General features: G+C 50.2%; 3 protein-coding genes across 3 annotated transcripts; 1 reads left to right on the forward strand and 2 right to left on the reverse strand.

Moving 5' to 3' along the window:
• The first annotated feature begins 1,131 nt into the window (after positions 1-1,131).
• On the forward strand, positions 1,132-3,342 carry EIF4EBP3 (eukaryotic translation initiation factor 4E binding protein 3). Its single transcript, XM_005881056.2, has 3 exons — positions 1,132-1,429; positions 2,674-2,847; positions 3,003-3,342. The coding sequence occupies exons 1-3, from the start codon at positions 1,327-1,329 to the stop codon at positions 3,029-3,031; spliced, it is 306 nt and encodes a 101-aa protein (XP_005881118.1). The 5' UTR covers positions 1,132-1,326; the 3' UTR covers positions 3,032-3,342.
• A 751-nt stretch (positions 3,343-4,093) lies between these two features.
• On the reverse strand, positions 4,094-12,215 carry SRA1 (steroid receptor RNA activator 1). Its single transcript, XM_005881055.2, has 6 exons — positions 12,204-12,215; positions 10,383-10,608; positions 10,132-10,257; positions 5,622-5,827; positions 4,816-4,924; positions 4,094-4,692 (listed from the first exon to the last, which is right to left on the reverse strand). Exons 1-6 carry the CDS (start codon positions 12,213-12,215, stop codon positions 4,490-4,492), a joined length of 882 nt encoding a protein of 293 aa, XP_005881117.2. The 3' UTR covers positions 4,094-4,489.
• APBB3 (amyloid beta (A4) precursor protein-binding, family B, member 3) lies at positions 11,940-17,790 on the reverse strand. The gene is made up of 13 exons (XM_005881058.2): positions 17,526-17,790; positions 17,090-17,253; positions 16,932-17,008; positions 16,327-16,387; positions 15,981-16,127; positions 15,730-15,857; positions 15,473-15,478; positions 15,222-15,336; positions 15,012-15,096; positions 14,687-14,770; positions 14,304-14,419; positions 13,982-14,173; positions 11,940-12,491 (listed from the first exon to the last, which is right to left on the reverse strand). The coding sequence occupies exons 1-13, from the start codon at positions 17,572-17,574 to the stop codon at positions 12,255-12,257; spliced, it is 1,461 nt and encodes a 486-aa protein (XP_005881120.1). The 5' UTR covers positions 17,575-17,790; the 3' UTR covers positions 11,940-12,254.
• Between the last annotated feature and the right edge of the window lie 6 nt (positions 17,791-17,796).

The following is a 17,796-nucleotide window of genomic DNA, read 5'->3' on the forward strand; positions in this document are numbered from 1 at the left end:
TCCCACCCCAGACCTTTTTCAGAATTCTCTTTTTTAAAAAAAAAAATATATTGATTTTAGAGAGGAAGGGAGAGGGAGAGAGAGAGAGATAGAAACATCGATGAGAGAGAATCATTGATTGGCTGTCTCCTGCACGCCCCCTCCTGGCGAGCAAGCCCCCACCCCAGGCATGTGCCCTTGGCCAGAATCAAACCAGGGACCCGTCAGTCCACAGGCCGACGCTCTATCCATTGAGCCAAACCAGTTAGGGCCAGAATTCTCATTTTAACAAGCTCTCCAGTTATTTATGTGCACTAAAATTTGAGAAGCTCTGACTTGTAAAATAGTCTTTCTTTTTTTAATTAATGAGTGAAGGAGTCAGAGCCAAGGGGAAATCTTATGAAGTCAGTTGGTCTGTACTTTATTTGGAGGGTAGGGGGTGTGGAGGTACACTGATTTTAAAGAAGCCAGAAAACAACTGGATGAAGTGATTTTTAGTGTATGTAGGCACTAGACTTATTCTCCCACCACCTCTCCTTCCTCCTTTTATATCACTGTGTGCATCAAAAAACCTAAGGCCAGACTCTCTGGCCTTCCTTTCCAGAGAGTGAAAGAACAAGCACTCGTCACTTGCCCCCTGCCCTTCCTTAGTTTCCTCGGGTTAGGTTAGCTGTGGCTGACAGATCAAAGAGCAGGCCTCTCCTATCCCCCAACCTTTATTCATCCTTCCAGGTATCACTCCTTCCAGAAAACCCACCCTCCATCCCTGCCCTCCCCCCTTCAAGCTGTGTACCAGGCCTTCAAGGCACTTTTCACCCTGTACTGTAATTGATTAATGGGAGGCAGTACTCAGCTGCGCTGAAAGGCACAGGCACTGGAATCAGGTACAGTCAGGTCTGAATCTCAGCTTCCTGGGGCTCCTAGAAGATATGTGACTTTGAACCAGTGACTTAATCTCAGGATTTTAGTTTCCTCGCCTGTAAAATGTGATTTACTGTCTTAAACTGTTTAAAAGGAATGGGTGAATTAATATATGGCAGTAAGGTGTACCTCACTTGTCCCCAGCGCCCAGCTGTAAACAGTGACTAGTAAATAACTGAGCGATTGCAGGACTCAGAGGGTGGCTTGCCAACGTTGGGCCAAAAAAGAACTCCTTCCAACTTTTACTGAGCCACGGGCTTGCTCCCTCGAGGGCGGAACCTCACGTTGAGTGACGGCCGGTGGCCCGCCCCGGGCGTGACGTCGACCGAATGTTGTGGCTGCGGCCGCACGTGGTCGGCAGAGTCCGCCTCAGACTGCTGCACTCCGCGTCTTCAGCTGCTTGCCTTCCTGCTCATCTCGCTCGCTATGTCCACGTTCACGACCTGCCCGATTCCCGGGGGCAGAGACCGGCTGCCCGACTGCTACAGCACCACGCCGGGGGGCACGCTATACGCCACTACCCCGGGAGGTCAGCGGGCCGGGCTGGGGTCCTCAGGGAGCGGGCTGGACAGCGCGTGTGTGCTGTGGAGGGCAGGGGTGGGGGCGGTGCGGACTTGCACTCGTCCGCAGGCCCCTCTGCTGGTTGTGGTTTGGGGAAGGTAAAGGAGGGCGGGTGGAGCCCAAGCCTAGTTTCCGGGTGACTCGGGCTGAAATCCTCACTGGCCTGGGTTCTGGGCGCTTTGCTTACCAGCCCCTCCCGACTTTGCAACCTGGGAGGCCTTTGCCACCTGGGAGGCCGAGGCCCCAACTGAGGGTGGCCTCAGCAGGAATCACCAGGTTTTGCAAAGTTGCTAGATCGGGGCCGTCAGTTAGGGGCATGGGCTTCGGTTTATCTGTGGCTGGCTAGCGGCTGTTTGATTGGACAAGCAGCCTGGGATTATGAGCTGCTGGGCTTCCCACCCAGGGCTTCCTGCCACGTGGAGGCTGAGGGGAGGGCTGAGAACAAGGGCAGGGCCCTTTGAGGACAAGATTAGGTGCCAATTTCCTCTAGGCTGGGCTGAGCCTGATAGGACTTGGGAGGGGTCAGGATAAGAACAGTATGTCCCTGTTTCACTCGGAACACAGCTCCTCCCCGCAGGATATCAGCCCAGGTGACACTGGGTGAGCCGCCTTCACATCTGTTATTTGGTTTCCTGATCCAACCAAGGCTGAAAGTCTAGGCCCCACCGTGTGAAACAGCAATGAAGTTGCAGAGCCAGAGAAGAGCAGCCTGAAGTACCTGAGCTCCAAATTTTGTTCTCCTAGAGCCAAGACCTGTAGCTCCCCTAAACCCGTGGACGGCAAACTGTGGCTCTTTGGCCCCTTCAGTGTGGCTCTTCCTAAACCTTAGGAGTACCCTAATTAAATTAATAACAATGTACCTACCTATATAGTTTAAGTTTTCAAAATTTGGCTCTCAAAAGAAATTTCAATCGTTGTACTGTTGATATTTGGCTCTGCTGACTCATGAGTTTGCCGAGCACTGCCCTAAACCAAAAGCTCCTGCCTGGGCCAGCTGGGATGGCCCACTTGCTTAGCCATATCCTGGTTAGGACTGGAAATCTTTAAGCGCTGTGAATGCTAATCACCTGAGATCCTGGCTGGAATGCAGAGCAGTAGCCCTTTAAAACACAAGGAAATGTGACCCCCAAGGTCCCCAAAAGGCCTTTCCGGGGCCCCAGACAGCTCTGTACCCAAGCTCCTGCCTCTTACGTAGCCCCTACCCCTTGACAGGCACCAGGATCATCTACGACAGAAAGTTCCTGCTGGAGTGCAAGAACTCACCCATTGCCCGGACACCCCCCTGCTGCCTCCCTCAGATTCCCGGGGTCACAACTCCTCCAACAACCCCATCCCCCAAGCTGGAGGAGCTGAAGGAACAGAAGGAGACAGAGGAAGAGATACCCGGTAAGGAAAGCAGGAACTGACTTAAAATTAAGGAATGCCTAAGTCCAAATACCCTGGTTTAGAGTGGGGGTTCGAGTCTGAGTGGTTTCTGCACTAAAGCTGAGTGTGCAGACCCTCAGCCCAGCAACCAGTCCTCCTGCCTTTTCTCTCTCCAGATGACGCACAATTTGAAATGGACATCTAATCCAGTGCAGATGACCTGTGTGTGGAGTTACAGGAATCCCTCATGCTGCCGCTGCCACCACCTCTTCCTGGGGTATCCAAAGACCAGCTGGCCTCATCTAATCTGGGAGTGCTTGGCTCTGGGCCTCCCTTAGTTCTGAGGCAGCTAGACCAAGGATAAGGAGTGGGCACCTTGCCAAGCCCTTAACTCTACTTTCTGTTCGGTTTGTAGGCACTCCTCTCAACCCCCAGCCTTCCACTCTCAGGCTGAGGCGAGGCTTGGGGGAATGGAGTATGTCACTGTCTCACTGCTTAGTAAATATTCAAAGAAATGCCTTGGCTCCAATGTTCTCAATGCTGATCCTCCCATTCCAGCCACACAGCTGAGGGCCCCAGCAGACCTGGTTAGGAACAGAGGTCCAGTTACTTCCCAATTCAGATTGAGCTCACTTCCAGAAGCAATTAGAGCCTGTGGCAGGCTATGGGGGCAAGCTACAGAAGCTATCAAATCATAAACAGCACTAGCCTGACCCCTGCCAAGGGCTGTTCCAGCCTTTCCAGGAAGCAGCCTTCCTAAAATCAGGCCTCTCCCGGTACTCCTCCCTCCGTCCATACCAAACCAGGAAAAAAGAGGCACTGCCCTAACCTTTTAGCCACCTCTGATCTCTCCCCATGCCTCTTCTGCCTCCCAGTTATAAATACCAATTCCAATCTCCTTATTCCAACACTGAAAGCCTGTTCTAGACCTTCTCACAGGCCCCCTCAACCTGACTCTGTTGTCTTCAAAGAATAGACCTTAGAACCCACATTGAGGCCCAAACTGAGGCAGCAGCTAATTTCTAAGTCAGATAGAGTCATAATTATATCCCCCTCTCCCAAGGAAAAAAGTCATGATCCCATATTTCAGGAATGTGGTCTTTTTCTCCTCCAATGTATTTAGCTATGTTCTAATATCTGATTCTAATCTCTTGCATACTCAAGAGGGATACAGTGCAAACAAGGCTATCTTTTCTTGAGGGAAAATTCTCCCCATGCTATTTGAACCTCTGTTCCCATGCTGAAATGAAATCATACAAAGATAGGGTTACTCAGCCCAGCAAGGGATATGCGTTTAGTTCTGATTTGGGAAAAAGTGGCAGACAGTAATCTGGTCATGCCTAGTAAGGCCATTCATGATGAATGGAGGAAGAACAGAAGTTTGCAGGGTGCAGAGCGAGCCAGAAGTGACCAGTTTGGCATAAGAAGGGTTTATCTCCTAACCAGGGGCCACACTGAGATGTTTTTATTGAAACATATGTTAGAGAAGACAAGTGACCACCCTGTGGCCTAGATGGGACCTCTTCCTCCAGAGGTGGGTCAGGCCAAGGGAACCCAACAGGGCAGACAGTCTCCCAAGTGCTAAGAGGGAGCCAAGTGAGACAAGGCCTCCCATGCCAAGGCATAGGAGATGGTATGAGGTGAGTCTGGGGAACCCATAGGATTATGGATCCTGTTCTGGTACGGTCTGGTTCTCAGATGTGGCTGCAGCTTTCTCTTCATTAGCCTCCTCCTCTGAAGACAGACTCCTCTTTTCTGCAATTAATCTTTTAACTCCCACCATCCACTGACTGACTTCAGTCACATGGTCAACCATGAGTGAGCGGTGGATGTCATCTGCTGCATCCCACTGGTGGCTTGAAAGCTCTGAGGAGAGAGAGAAAGAGGCTGAGCAAGCAGTCTGGGGCAATAGACACCTCCCACTCCTCCCCTCAAAATCTCACTACCTATTCCAGCTTAGCCAACTACGGCAGGATAAGGAACCGATACCTTGCACCAGCAGAGCCATCCTCTTCTTTACAGGCGTTGACAGCTTCCCTCCAGCCCACTGTTCTTGCAGCAGAGCCAGGCGTCGGCTGATGTCATCACATACCTGCTTCTGAGAGACAGAAAGCCCTGCAAGTCAGTGCTGCCACAACAGGGGCAAAGGAAACCTAGCACCACATAGGAAGCACCTGCTTTCTCTGGCCCAGGAACTTTACACTTAATCTTAGCGTTCTGGTTCTTTACCCAAAGATTAGAGGCCCACTAAGAATTTGATGAAACTTATAGATCTATTTTCAAGAAAAATGCATGTAAAGTGAGAATTTTAAGCTTTCTTAGATGCTCAAAAACTCATTTTATAGTGCTACTTTACAAATAAGGAAACTAAGAACCAAACAGGTGAAAATTACTATGCTACTTTCCTTTAAGATTCCTCAAATCCCTTGTCTCCAGAGAACTTAAACACTATAGACAGAAAAAGAGGGTTTCCCTCCCTCCCTGAACACAAGATTAGCAAGGCCTGCTCTGAATGGCCTGGAGGTATCATAATCAGGCTGCTGATCACTAATGGGAGTTAAATTCAACTTTCATACCCACAAGCCTCTTCTGACTGGTCTCGAGAAGTGCCTGAACCCTCCTGAAACCCTGTGTTTATTTTTCTGGGAAGGCCTTAGATTCCAAAGGAGTCCATAACTTGAAAGGGTTAAGAGCCACTGCCCATAGGATCACAGGGTCTACCTTTGGGAGCCATACCTGCATCTGGCTGTCAATAGGAACCCTCCCCATCATCCCGCCAGAGTGCCAGGGTTTACCTTCGTGTGGCCACGACAATCATCCAATGCCTGTTCCAAAGGTCTCAGCACATCTTCCAGCAGAGTCTCACACTCAATGACTGGAAAATCTATGGGATCCACAGTGGAGGCAGGACAACTCCCCACAGCTGGGGGCCTAGAAGCTGTACTTGAAGGAGGTGGAGGCCCCATTGGGGAGGGCCCAGGAGAAGTCTCTGAGGTGGGGACTGAAAAGGTAAAGCAGGATCAAACAAACAGGCATAGCTGCTGAAATAGTTTGTAAGAAGCTCAACTCTCTTGAGACAACTCATTCACTGAAAAATACATATTTATGAAGTCCCTACTATGTGCCAGACAATGTGTGAGGCACCAGCGAGAGTAGTAAACCAGGCATATTAGGTTCCTGATATCAGAGAGTTTAAATTCTAGAGGAAGTGGGGGGTAGGGGGGGGGCAAGAAAAATCACCAAATTATGTTGCGTGCTACAAAGAAAATGGATCAAGTGAATAAGAGGAATACAGGGACCTACCTAGAAGGGCACCTAATTTTATTCCAGCCCACCCACAATGTGACATTTGGCAAGTTACTTTTAACCTCTGAGCTTGGGTTCCTCTTCTATAAAATGGGGATATTACCATAATAGCACTTACTTCAAAGTTTCAGTGATGATTAAGACTATAGATACAGGCCCTAGCCGGTTTGGCTTAGTGGATAGAGCGTCAGCCTGTGACTGAATGGTCCCCAGGTTTGAGGGCTCGATCCCCAGTAGGGGGTGTGCAAGAGGCAGCTGATCCATGATTCTCTATCATCACTGATGTTCCTATCTCTCCCTCTCCCTTTCTGAAATAAATAAAAATATATTTTACGAAAAGAATATAGATACAACTGCTAGATTAGTGTGTAGCAAAAAGCACTCACAAAGTTAAGAACTAATGGATGAGATAGATGCAGCCATGAAAAGTTAAAGGAAACAAGTACTAGATAGAGGTAAGGGCAGTGCCCAAGAGGCAGGAAAAGTCAAGATGTTAATTCTATATGCTCTGAAAAATTGATGAGAATAGGTCAAGAATGGAGGCAGGGAAACCAATTGGGAGGTTAATGGAGTAGTGGTCCTGGAAAGAGAAGAAGCTGGCATGGACTCGTGTGAAAGACTAGAGATGAGGAGAAATGGAGTGGTCAGATTTATTTAGGAGGGAGACACAACAGGACTTGGTGGATTGGGGGTGAGGGAGAGGAGTCAAAGACGACTTGGTTTCTGACTTGAGTAATGGGATGGTGGAACCACTACAGAAAAAGACTAGAGGAGAAAGACCAAGAATTTAGTCTTAGGCATCAACATCCACATGAGGGGGGTGGAGGTCCCATAGGGAGGAGGGGGGTCAGGAGAAATCTCTGAGGTGGGGACTGAATAATTTGGCCTCTGTTTCTTGACCTCACCTTCAGTGATCATTTTTTCCACCCTACCTCGGCCTCATTCCCCTCTGCTGTGTTCCCAACAGCACTGAACCATCTCCAAAATCTGATCACCCCTCCTACCCTTCCAGCTCAGCTACTCAGATTTAACCAGACATTAAAATCGCTGCCTTATAAACACTCTTACCTCACTTAACTCTCCCATTTTCCTGGTAAACACAACTTGCCTACACTTGTTGGGAGGAAAAATAAAACCATGCTGAGGAGTTAACACTTTAAATCCATGACTACAGCCCTAGCTGGTTTGTCTCAATGGATAAAGCGTTGGCCTGTGAACTGAAGGGTCCCGAGTTCGATTCCAATCAAGGGCATATGCCTAGGTTGCTGGCTCAATCTCAAGTGGGGGGCGTTCAGGAGGCAGCCAATCAATGATTCTCTCTCATCGATGTTTCTATCTCTCCCTCTCACTTTCTCTCTGAAACAAAAATATATTTTTAAAAAAATTTTAAATAAATAAATCCATGGCTACAGATTTCAAAAGGTATCCAATGCTGCTTGGACATCCTATACTTTGCTCATTTTTCCACTCTTTGGAACAACTATTTTCACATCTTACCTCCTCTAAACTTTCTACCCTGCCCCCTTCTTTACCTTTCCCTGCTGTCTCTCTACTTCTGATCCTGCCTCATATTTCACTGAGAAAGTAGTCATTCAACAGGAACTCTTATATTCTCACTACCAGTGCTAGCTCAATCACATTAGTGGCCACTTTCTTCCTCTTTCAATAGATGAAAGGTCCCTGCTCCTATCAGAGGCCATCTCTCTAGCTGAACTTTGCACCCAGCCTCTCTTGCCTTCTGCAATTATCCCCTTTCTCCTGCACCATTAGTTCTCCCTCTCAACTGAACCATCCCATCTGCACAAAACACACCAAAGTATACTACCTTAAAAACCCTCCCTTACCTCAAATTCCATCTTCAGGTACCCACGCCCTTTCTCATCTCTGCTTCAAGCAGAATTTCTTGAATGAGTGGGCTATAGTTACTTCTCGCTCTTTTCACATTCTCTCATCCCATCCCAGCAGGATCTCTGCTCTCATCACTCCACATACTGCTCTTAGGGTCATCAATCATCACTATGTACATCAAAACTAGCGGTCCCTTTTCTCTTACTTGATCTCTCAGCAGCATTCATCACAGTTGAGTTAAGATTTTACTCTCTGGCTTGGCTCAGTGGTTGAGCATCCAGCAATGAACCAAGAGGGCACTTGCCCAGGTTGTGGGCTTGATCCCTGTAGGGGGTGTGCAGGAGACAACAAATTGATGTTTTTCTGTGTATATCCCTCTCTCTTCCTCTCTAAAATAATTAAAATCACACAAAAAAGATTTTACTCTCTCCCAGAATAAATTTTACTTTTCTTCTTCTTTGGCTATTTCTCAATCTCCTTTGCTAATTCCTTCTCTACTCAATCTTGAAATGCTACAGAGCCTTAGGGCTCTTAGATCCTCTTTAGGCCTCTATCCACACACTTTCCCTAGGTAACTTAGTCAAATCCATGACATCAAATCTGATCCATATCATGGTGACTCATTTCTGTAATTCTGGCCTATACCTCTCCCCCAAAACATCAGCCCAAATTGAACATGGCCAAGATTGAAAACTTGCTTTCCCTTCCCACACCCCCCCCCCAAACCACTATTCTCTAGTCAGTGAACAATACCAGCCAACTCCTCAAGCAAAAATTCAGTTACATTGATTCTCCTTTCCCTCACCTACTCACTCCTACTGACTTTCTCCAACACATCCCATATCCATCCAGTTCCTACCACCTCTAGTACTCCCATCCTTGTCCATCATTAAATCTTGCCTATGTTACCATAATAGTCTCTAAGTTTTCCACTTCTTCCCTAAAATCTTCCACACAACAGATACAATGATATTTTTTTTAATGTAAATTAGTCGGTGCTTCTCAGTCTGGGAAGATTTTGCCTCCAGGGTAAATGTCTGAAGATACCATTAGCTGTCCCAACTAGATGGGTGCTGCTGGCATTTAGTGGGTAGAGGCCAGGGATGCTGCAAACATCCTACAGTGTACAGGACAGTCCCTCACCACAAAGAATTATATGGCCCCAAACGTCAATAGTGCCAAGGTTAAGAAATCCTAGCTTACCTCACTCCTCTCCAGTGTTACAGCGTGGAAATAGAGGGGCGCTGAAAGAGCTGAATCTGAGCCTCTTCCTCAGGGCCACACCCCCACCTATTGGCATGGGAACTGCTCAGGGGAAAAGGCAGCCCTCTTCTATTTTACACTTTTCAATGGCTTCCAACTTTACATAGATTAAAATACAAACTCCTTATCCTGGCTTACAAAGCCAACTATGACCTGGCCCCTGCCTACTTTTCTCTATCCCTACCCACTGTGCTCTAGCCAGTCTGAATTTGCCAAATGTGTTCTCCAGGCCTTTGCACTAGCTGTTTCCAATGCCTGGAATGCTCTGGCACCTGATCTTTGGGTAGATAGCTCTTAATCATCATTCAGATTTCAGCTGAAGTGTCAGCCCCTCAGACACCTTAGTTACCTGGTCACTCTCACAGCACTTTTATTTCTCTGCAGAGCCCTTGCCACTATTCATTTGTGTATCTCCAAAGCCATAGTGTGGACTCCATGAAAGCAGAAACCTTTTTGTCTTCTTCATTGTTGTCTAATTCGCCCACAAACAATGCCTGGCTCACAGTTGGTGCTCAGTAGATGATAATGAATAACAAGTCAAGTCTGAGATGCTTATTATATAGCCAGGTGAAGATGTAGAACAGACAAATGGATCTATCACTATGGAGTTCTGGGAAGAGATCAGGGTAGGAAATAAAATTTGAAAATAATGTGAGAGTAAAAACTACATTAAAACCATAGGTCTGATGAGATCACCTTGGATGAAAGCATAAAGAGAGTATTTGAAACCAACGTACCATTTATTGACCTGGGCAGTAGAGAAGGGGCTCAGAAAAGGGCCTGCCCCGAGGCCCTTTCTGGGGCTCCAACCTCTCCTCACCGCGGGACAAGCTTATCCCCGGCACCGCCCATTCTCGGCCGGCCTCTGCGCCCTGGGCCCCCACGCACCTCTGGGGGCTCCATCCTGGGGAGCGGCGACCCTCTTGGTCAGCGGGGTGCGCTTGGGTCCGCCGGCCTGGGTCTGCAGCCCATAGGAGAACTGCGGCGGGTCGTTCCAGCCGCGCTCCTTGTTGCCTGCAGGGGGGAGGGCGAGTGTAAAGCGAGCCCAGGGGGGCCGGAGGTCCGCACCCCACGCCGTCACCGCCCCCGGCCCGGGCCGAATGGGGGACTCAGCGGCCCCGGCCCGCTGCCCCGCTCACCCGGCTTAACGTAAAGCTCCGCCATCTCCACTTCCGCACCGCCAGCGTGGCGGTGTGTCACTTCCGGGGCGGGCGCACGTCCGAGCCACGCCCTCTGGCTACGGGAGACCTTCCGGTAGGACTGCCGTTCTGGACGGCACCAGCCGCGGCGGGACCGGTACCCGCTCTTTAAGGGTCGGGCCTTGATCTCAGGGCACCTAATGCGGTCGTCTTCCAGGAGGCGGCGCTATCGGAGCCCGCCTACCCTCAGGCTCTCGCTCACGGGCGCTCTCAGGAGCAAGTTTAAACGGCCAGAAGCTCCCGCCCACACATGCTCCTCTGGGACCCAGCCAGGTAGACTCTAGAGAACAAGCATGTCAAACTCGCGGCCGCCCAGCCAATATAATGGTATGTAAGAAATGTTTTAATAAAAATTTCATAACTTAATTTTTACAATATCCTGTTATACATACTCTATATATACAAAAGCCTAAGCGACTGTCCTCCGACTGGCCAGAATCAGAGAGGAGGGAGCCCAATTCCAGGGAGCCTCACCTGAGAACTGCCCTCTCGCAATCCAGGACCCCCTTGGGGGATGTCAGAGAGCCGGTTTCGGCCAATTCCCACAGGCCAGGCCAAGGGACCCCACCGGTGCACGTGCACCAGGCCTCTAGTTATTAATAATGAACTACAACGTTCGCTAATGACTGATTACTATAATTGTGTTGCATTCATTTCCCTTACACGCCTTACGCCCAGGCGCACCATTTCTCTCCACTAATACTAGCAGCAAATATTTTAGCAGCCGATTGGCACATCATTAGTCTTGGACTGACTTGTTTGGTGTGTGCAACAGGAAATATTTTGCTTTCAGAAAACAAGAAAAATAGGTTTATTTGCATTACGCTTATTAATTTGTGCAGCTATTCAGTGTCTGGTAAGTTAATGTTCAAGAAAAATATTAATTTTTTAAAAATCTTATTTTATGTTAATAATTACTCATTTATTTCAGCCCTTTGTATTCAGCATGTCTCTATCGAAATAAACCTACGTTTCTATAAAAATTGAAGCTTTTGTTTTTTTGCGGCCCACATAAACTTAAACCTTATTTGGCCCATGTTAGCCTTTGAGTTTGACATGCTTGCTCTAGAACCTCACCTCTGACCACTGCCTCTACACATATACTCTAGGTTTGAATACTAGTACAAAATTCCTTCAGTACTCAGCTATCAACTCATCAGGAAGCCTAGTATATCCTGCTTCAGGCCAGGTTGTGTCTCGTCTGAGTTCCCACAACCCTCTGAGATTTCCTAGTTGTACTATATACTATCTTCTATTTTGTTCTTCTTCCTCCTTGTTAGTCTCAGAAAGTGGAAACCCTGTTTTATCCCCAATGCTTAGTTTAGTGCCTGGGATAGAGAAGACATGAGCAAATATACTTATTGAATGAAGTCAGATCTCCATCACACCCATGCCCTCATGTGACTATAGGCAGCCACCAACACCAAGCACAGACAGACACCCACTTCACACAGGTTAACCCCCACCCTGTCCCAGGCCCAGTATACTCACACTCAGTGAGGTCACTGAGGGATTTTTATTTGTACTTATTTTGCTATAAAGTGTTGCTGAGGTAGAGCCAACTGTCCAAAGCTGGCAAGGAACACAGGGACCCAGGGAAAGGAGAGCCAGGGTCCTAGGATGTGGTGCAGGGCCTCTCAGTTATCCATATAAACAATTAATAAATTGGGCAATAAATACAGGGTGCACAAGGTTGGAGGGACAGGCAGAGAAGGTTCCAAAGGGTGAGAGGCTACATGTCCCTGGGGAATGAAGGGGTACAGAGTTGGACATGGACCCAGAGCCTCGTTACCCCGGTCCTCCCAGATCCATTTAGGACATATGGAGCAGAGAGGGTTTCAGTCGAAAGGCATCCAGAAAAGAGAAGATGCCCCGCTTTCGAGGGGCAGCCCCTGCACCTCCAACCCCTCCTTTGAGTAGGGGGAGAGGCAGGGGACCTCCTGGGGAGTCCACAGAGCTGGTCCGCTTGAGTCGCAGGCGGGCACGGGCCTGGGCACCCCAGGCCTTGCCTCGAGATGCAGAAGCCACAAGACACTTCTGGTACTGAACCTAGGGAGAATGGGTATGTGAGGATCCAGCTCCTTTCTGCCTCGGACTCCCTGAGCGCTTCTGCAGGGCAGGGGACTGGCCAAGGTTTCAGTTTGATATGAGGCTAGTAGTCCACCACATCTAAAGCATTCCCAGGTAGCTCAAGAACAAAAACATAACACTTGACATTTACTGAGCATTTAAGGGGGGCTGGACACTGTGCTAAATGCTTTGTATAAGGTAACAATCCAATCATTTATCAGGTGTTATTATCCTCATTTTACAAATGAGGAAATTGAGATTTAGAAAGAATGCATGACTTCCCAAGATCACCTAGCCAAAAAATGGTAGAATTGAGATTCAAACCTAGTCTGTCTGACTGCAGACCTGTGCTCTTAACCACACCTTACCACTATGTTGTCACCTTACCACTATGCGCGCTCTCTCTCTCTCTCTCTCTCTCTCTCTCTCTCTCTCTCTCTCAGACTAGCCCCTAGCAGAGTGGATTCCCTAGTCAAGGAGGTCTTCCACTCAAACTCCATTCCCCATGCAACTGCCCCAATCTTCTCTCATTTGAATTCAGCAGGGTCCTCAATGGTCTTCCTACTTCTTGTGTCTTCCAAATCTTTTACCTACACTATAGCTTAAGCAGTCTTCCTAATCTACAAACCTGATTTCACTGTCCTGCTCAAAACTTTTTAATGGCTGAGAATGCCTCCGGGCAAAATGAACTCATCCCCCTGACCTATAAGTTCTTCCATGACCTGGTTTCTGCCATTTTTTCTGCCTCCATCTGTCACTCCATCCCACTAGCACTCCAGATACACTAGTCTCTCAGATACACTAACTAACATCTCTCACCTTCACAGCTGGAGTTCCCTGTACCTGGCACACTTTCTGTCCTACTCCTCCTCACGTAGCTAACTTCTTCCTTGGACCTTCAGCTCTCCACTTCCTATCACCTCTTACAGGTAACTTCTTGAACCCCTGAATGGACCTTCTCCTCCATTATCCTGTAGTGTACAACTTCTTTCTGGTCTGTCTCTGCTTTAACCTAAGGCCGTGCCCTCTATACCACTGAATTCCCAGGGTCAGGTACAGTCCCTGCAGGCATTCATATATTTGTTGAGTGAGTGAGTAAACTGAAGAGTGAGAACATTCCATACTTAAATGCCCACAGATACCAGGAAATAACCTAAATGAAAAAAAAAAAGGAAAGACAATGCCAACTGATAGGGCACAGCCCCTACACAATTCCAGCCTAATGTTGAAATGTATGCATGATTCTGACAGTTTAAGAAAAACAGGAATAGCAATCATTGTGTGAAATGTCCTGGCAACTCATTAAAACTGATTCAGAAGAGCATGAGGGCCAAATAAAATACTAAGAATCATGTTCAACCCTGGTATCACTGGTTTGTGATTCTGGAAAGGCTGCCAATCTTGAGCCCCAGTCACCAGTACAAAGCAGCTGCAGGGCCACCCCACCCACCATCCCACCCCTCACTCACCATGCAAGCAGCCTGCACAGCTTCGGAGAGTCCCCCTGCATGGGGCTGGCACCAGAAGGCTGCGCACTGGAAGCTCTGACGGCCCAGGTCAGCAATGAGGCCAAAGGTGTGTGGGTCGCGGCCGACACCAATAAAGGTCACAAGGCGCACAGGGCACTGCCATAGCGGCTCCTCCTCTGCATCAGCCTCTGCCTGCCCACACCAGGCCTCGTCACTAGAGGGCTCGGCACAGGTGGACCCACTGAGCTCTTTCCTAGAGCAAGCAGTGATACCCAGCATCCCTGCCCACCCCTCCACAGCCCCCAGCTTCACCTTCTGGTACCTGAATGGGATGTGCAGTCATGAAAGAGTCAGACACACTGAGCATGGCGGGGACCCAGGCCTCCCGGTCCCCTCGGGTGGTGAGGATACCAATGGCCTCGTTCAGCACATCCATTCCTGGGGGGACATACCCACGATGGTGTCTCCCAGACATAAGAAGGAAGGAATCTGCAGGGAGTGTCTAGGCCCCTCTCACTGTCTTGGAATTCAGAGAGATGAGAAGAGAACACCTGGGGCTGGGCTTAGAATCCTGAGTTGGGAAAGGTGGTACATCCAGGCCATACAGGGCCATGGAAGCACGCTGAGAAACTGGCAGATCCCACCTCACCCGCCTTCCCCTTGCCTTAGCAGCCCACCACTCCCTCCAGCCCACTCAGTCCTCACCCATGGCTTTGGTGACTGGCAGGGTCCCCATATATAGTGCCTGGTACTTCTGAGCAGCCTGGCTCACCGCATCCAGCAGCTCCGCTGAAATACACACAGCATGTGGGCCTGCACGCTTTCTCAACAACCCCTCTCCCCACCCTTCTGAGAGAGCTGGAGCAAGCAGAAGATAGAAGAAAAGACCATGGATGTGCCTCCAATCCAGGGCTTGGATTCCTGGAACCAGAAGTCCCATATCTCCAAGGAAGGACTAAGTAACCAGGACCCCCTCCCATCTTTCACTAAAATAGTCTGTTGCTGCAACACAGGACCTCCCTCCCCATACCTTGCCTCGGCAGATCTTCAGGGGAGATGGTGTCTAGGGAACAACAAGGGGAATCACCACTGACCCCAACTCGCTCTGACAAGATCTGAAACAAAGTGCAGCTGGCTTGAGGCACAGGGAGAAGGGACTTGAGGTAAGGGAGTCCCAACCCCCCTGGCAGCTTCAGACCCAGCTCCATCCCACATTCCCTACCCCACTCCTGGCCCTCACCTGAGCACAGAGCCCATGTAGGGCACTGGCAATGGCCTTGGCAGGGACATCACAGCGAAACACATGGCACTTGAGCATACAGCTGTCTTTGTCGCCCGCCACAAAAGCGAAGTCCCTGGCAGGTCAGAGATGGGGCTGGGGTAGAGACTGGGTAGGGGCAGTCTGCAGAGGCTAGAAAGTCAGGCAAGGGATATGGAAAGGATGGACAGGGAAGTCAGGGCTGGGGCTCAAAGCACCTGGCTGTCACTCACCTATCACTGTTCCGGAAGCATGTGGGAGCACAGGAGAGAATCAGCTCAGCCTCTCAGGCTCTCCCCCATCTGTCCCCGCTGAGCTGGGCCCACCCTCCCCAACCAGGGCTGCACCAGGCAGGGAAGGCAGAGCTTGGATCCATGTCAGAGGATCTGTGTCCAAGGGTTTAAGTACAAGGGATCAGCATCAGTGGGGAGCACAGCCTGCAGTCGGTGCAAGGAGCAACTTTCACTTGAGGGGACATTGGGGTCCTCACCGGCCCTTGGAGCTGCCCACACCCCATACACGGATGTGCACCAGAGGCTGGCAGTGGATCAGACTGTGGTCCAGGGGATTCACCAGGCTCATGGCATCCTTCTTCAGGATCATTAGCATGTTCTGGCCCTGCCAAGGACAGAGGGCAGCACAGAGCTCAGATGAAGGTGGTTGCCATGGGGAACAGACAATTCAGAGACAACCAGCTCTACCGGACCCTGAGCTGAATCCTTGAAGGGCTGGCTAGCTCACCTCGCCCCAGGCACCAGCTGGGGGCTGGCTCCGGCTGCGGGTCTGGGCCAGCTGCTGGATGCAGTTACTGACCGCAATACTGCTCTTCCCTGGTGCCAGGTCCTCTTCAGGTACCTCTACCCAGCCCAGAGAGCGGACTGCAAAGCACTGGCAGGTGAGGAGAAAGGACAGAAGGGCCCCAAGTGAGTAGAGGTGGAGCAGGGTAGAAGATGCCACAGGCTACACACATACGAACCCTCTGATCCCCCCTCCCTTGATCATCTCTGCTCAGCCCAATCCCACCCCTGACCTTTCCCTGGGGGCCTTCCCCAATGCCACGGGCTGGCCCTCAGGCCCAAGTCACTACCTTAGCCCCTGGTTCCATGCTCTGGATGTAGGATTCCTCACCATACCAGGACAGAGAGTTACTGGAACAGAGCAGAGCTGGTAAGGGACCACACTTCCTACAGAAGGGACACTGGTGAGGCACAGACTACATAATAGGCAAAACATGTGGGATAAGACCCAGAATATAAAGTCCCAAATATAAAACCAGAGCGGGGAGGCCCCAGGACATATTAAACAAATGTAACATAAAGAGTATGACTTCGAATCTGAGGAAAAAATCAGGGCACAGGACATAGAATAAAAGTTGTAAACATAGAGCAGGGTTCAAAACGTGAACCAGAGCTCCAAATGGGGACAAGAGACCCTAGAACACAGGACAGGAATCTCCATGGACAGATCCCAGGACAGTGCCCAAGGTCCAGAACATGGTAAGTCAGGACGCAGCATACGGAAAAGAACATGTGGCAAAAGACAGAGCTTGGAACTAGACCAAAACTCAAAATACTGAGTCAAAACATGAGTCAGAGTTCAGAACCTGGGCTGGAAAGCAGACTGTGGATCCAGCTGCATCTCTGAGTGCCATGGAACCCCCTGGCCCGGCCTGGCCTGGCCTATCCCTGTTACCTCCGGTCCAGTGAGCTCTCCAGGCTGGAGAAGGATCTCCCCTTGGGAGGCCGAAGTCCCCAAATCCCTTCCGGCCTCTGCAGAGAGGGGGCTAAGTCAGTGTAGCAGCAGGCTAGGTCCACACATGGGCTCAGGCCCCCTCCTCACACTGCACCTACCGTGCCTGGCTCCTCTGCATCTCCTGGCTCCCAGGTTGGGCGCTGCCACTGGGTGCTACCGCTTGGTACGTGCCAATAGTAAGTACCGGCAGCATCGTGGATCTTTCTCCAGCCAGGGGGCAGGCCTGGCTCTCCCTCCAGACTCTGGTCCCCCCACAAGTCATCTACAGGAACACGGAACGAGGAGGGGGAACACGGGATTGGAGGAGGGCATATTTGTGGATGCAGAATAACACCCTGTCAACCCTTACCCTGGAGGTCCAGGCTCCCAATCTTGGATATTATTACAGTGCAAAGATCAGGGTTCATTTGTACCCTGGTTCTCACCCCAGGACCTACCCTCCTCCCTGAGTTTGAGCCTTGGAGTAGCCCTTCACCTTCCCTCTTCCCCTCTCAATTCCCGGTCCTCCCTCCCATCGGACCCCTCCGTGCACACCATCGCAGTTGACCAGAATTATGGCCAGCATGTAGTCCTTGCCCAGCATGGCCCCGACCGCGGCCCCGCCGGCCTCTGCCGGCCTGCACTCTCAGCCCAGCTCGACCTCGGGAGCTGCTGCGCCGACAAGCCCAGCCTCTCTGCGCCGGAGTCACCGGGCCAGCGGACGCCACACAAATACGGGGCGGAGCAGGGGCCGTCCCGGGGTTGAAATATGACGGGAGGAGCGGCGCCGCTCGCCGAGAGGTGGCGCACGTAAACAGGCGTCTGG

Source organism: Myotis brandtii, unplaced genomic scaffold, assembly GCF_000412655.1.
Source record: "Myotis brandtii unplaced genomic scaffold, ASM41265v1 scaffold668, whole genome shotgun sequence".
Lineage (NCBI taxonomy): Eukaryota > Metazoa > Chordata > Mammalia > Chiroptera > Vespertilionidae > Myotis > Myotis brandtii.

Coding starts and splice junctions, on each gene's coding strand:
- EIF4EBP3 (XM_005881056.2), top strand. CDS start 1,327: ATGTCCACGTTCACGACCTGCCCGATTCCCGGGGGCAGAGACCGGCTG. Junction 1,430..2,673: donor ATACGCCACTACCCCGGGAG/GTCAGCGGGCCG, acceptor ACCCCTTGACAG/GCACCAGGATCATCTACGAC. Junction 2,848..3,002: donor GACAGAGGAAGAGATACCCG/GTAAGGAAAGCA, acceptor TTCTCTCTCCAG/ATGACGCACAATTTGAAATG.
- SRA1 (XM_005881055.2), bottom strand. Junction 4,925..5,621: donor ATTGTCGTGGCCACACGAAG/GTAAACCCTGGC, acceptor TCTGTCTCTCAG/AAGCAGGTATGTGATGACAT. Junction 4,693..4,815: donor GATGGCTCTGCTGGTGCAAG/GTATCGGTTCCT, acceptor CTCTCTCCTCAG/AGCTTTCAAGCCACCAGTGG.
- APBB3 (XM_005881058.2), bottom strand. CDS start 17,574: ATGCTGGGCAAGGACTACATGCTGGCCATAATTCTGGTCAACTGCGAT. Junction 15,097..15,221: donor TACATGGGCTCTGTGCTCAG/GTGAGGGCCAGG, acceptor ACTTTGTTTCAG/ATCTTGTCAGAGCGAGTTGG. Junction 14,420..14,686: donor GCCAGTCACCAAAGCCATGG/GTGAGGACTGAG, acceptor ATGTCCCCCCAG/GAATGGATGTGCTGAACGAG.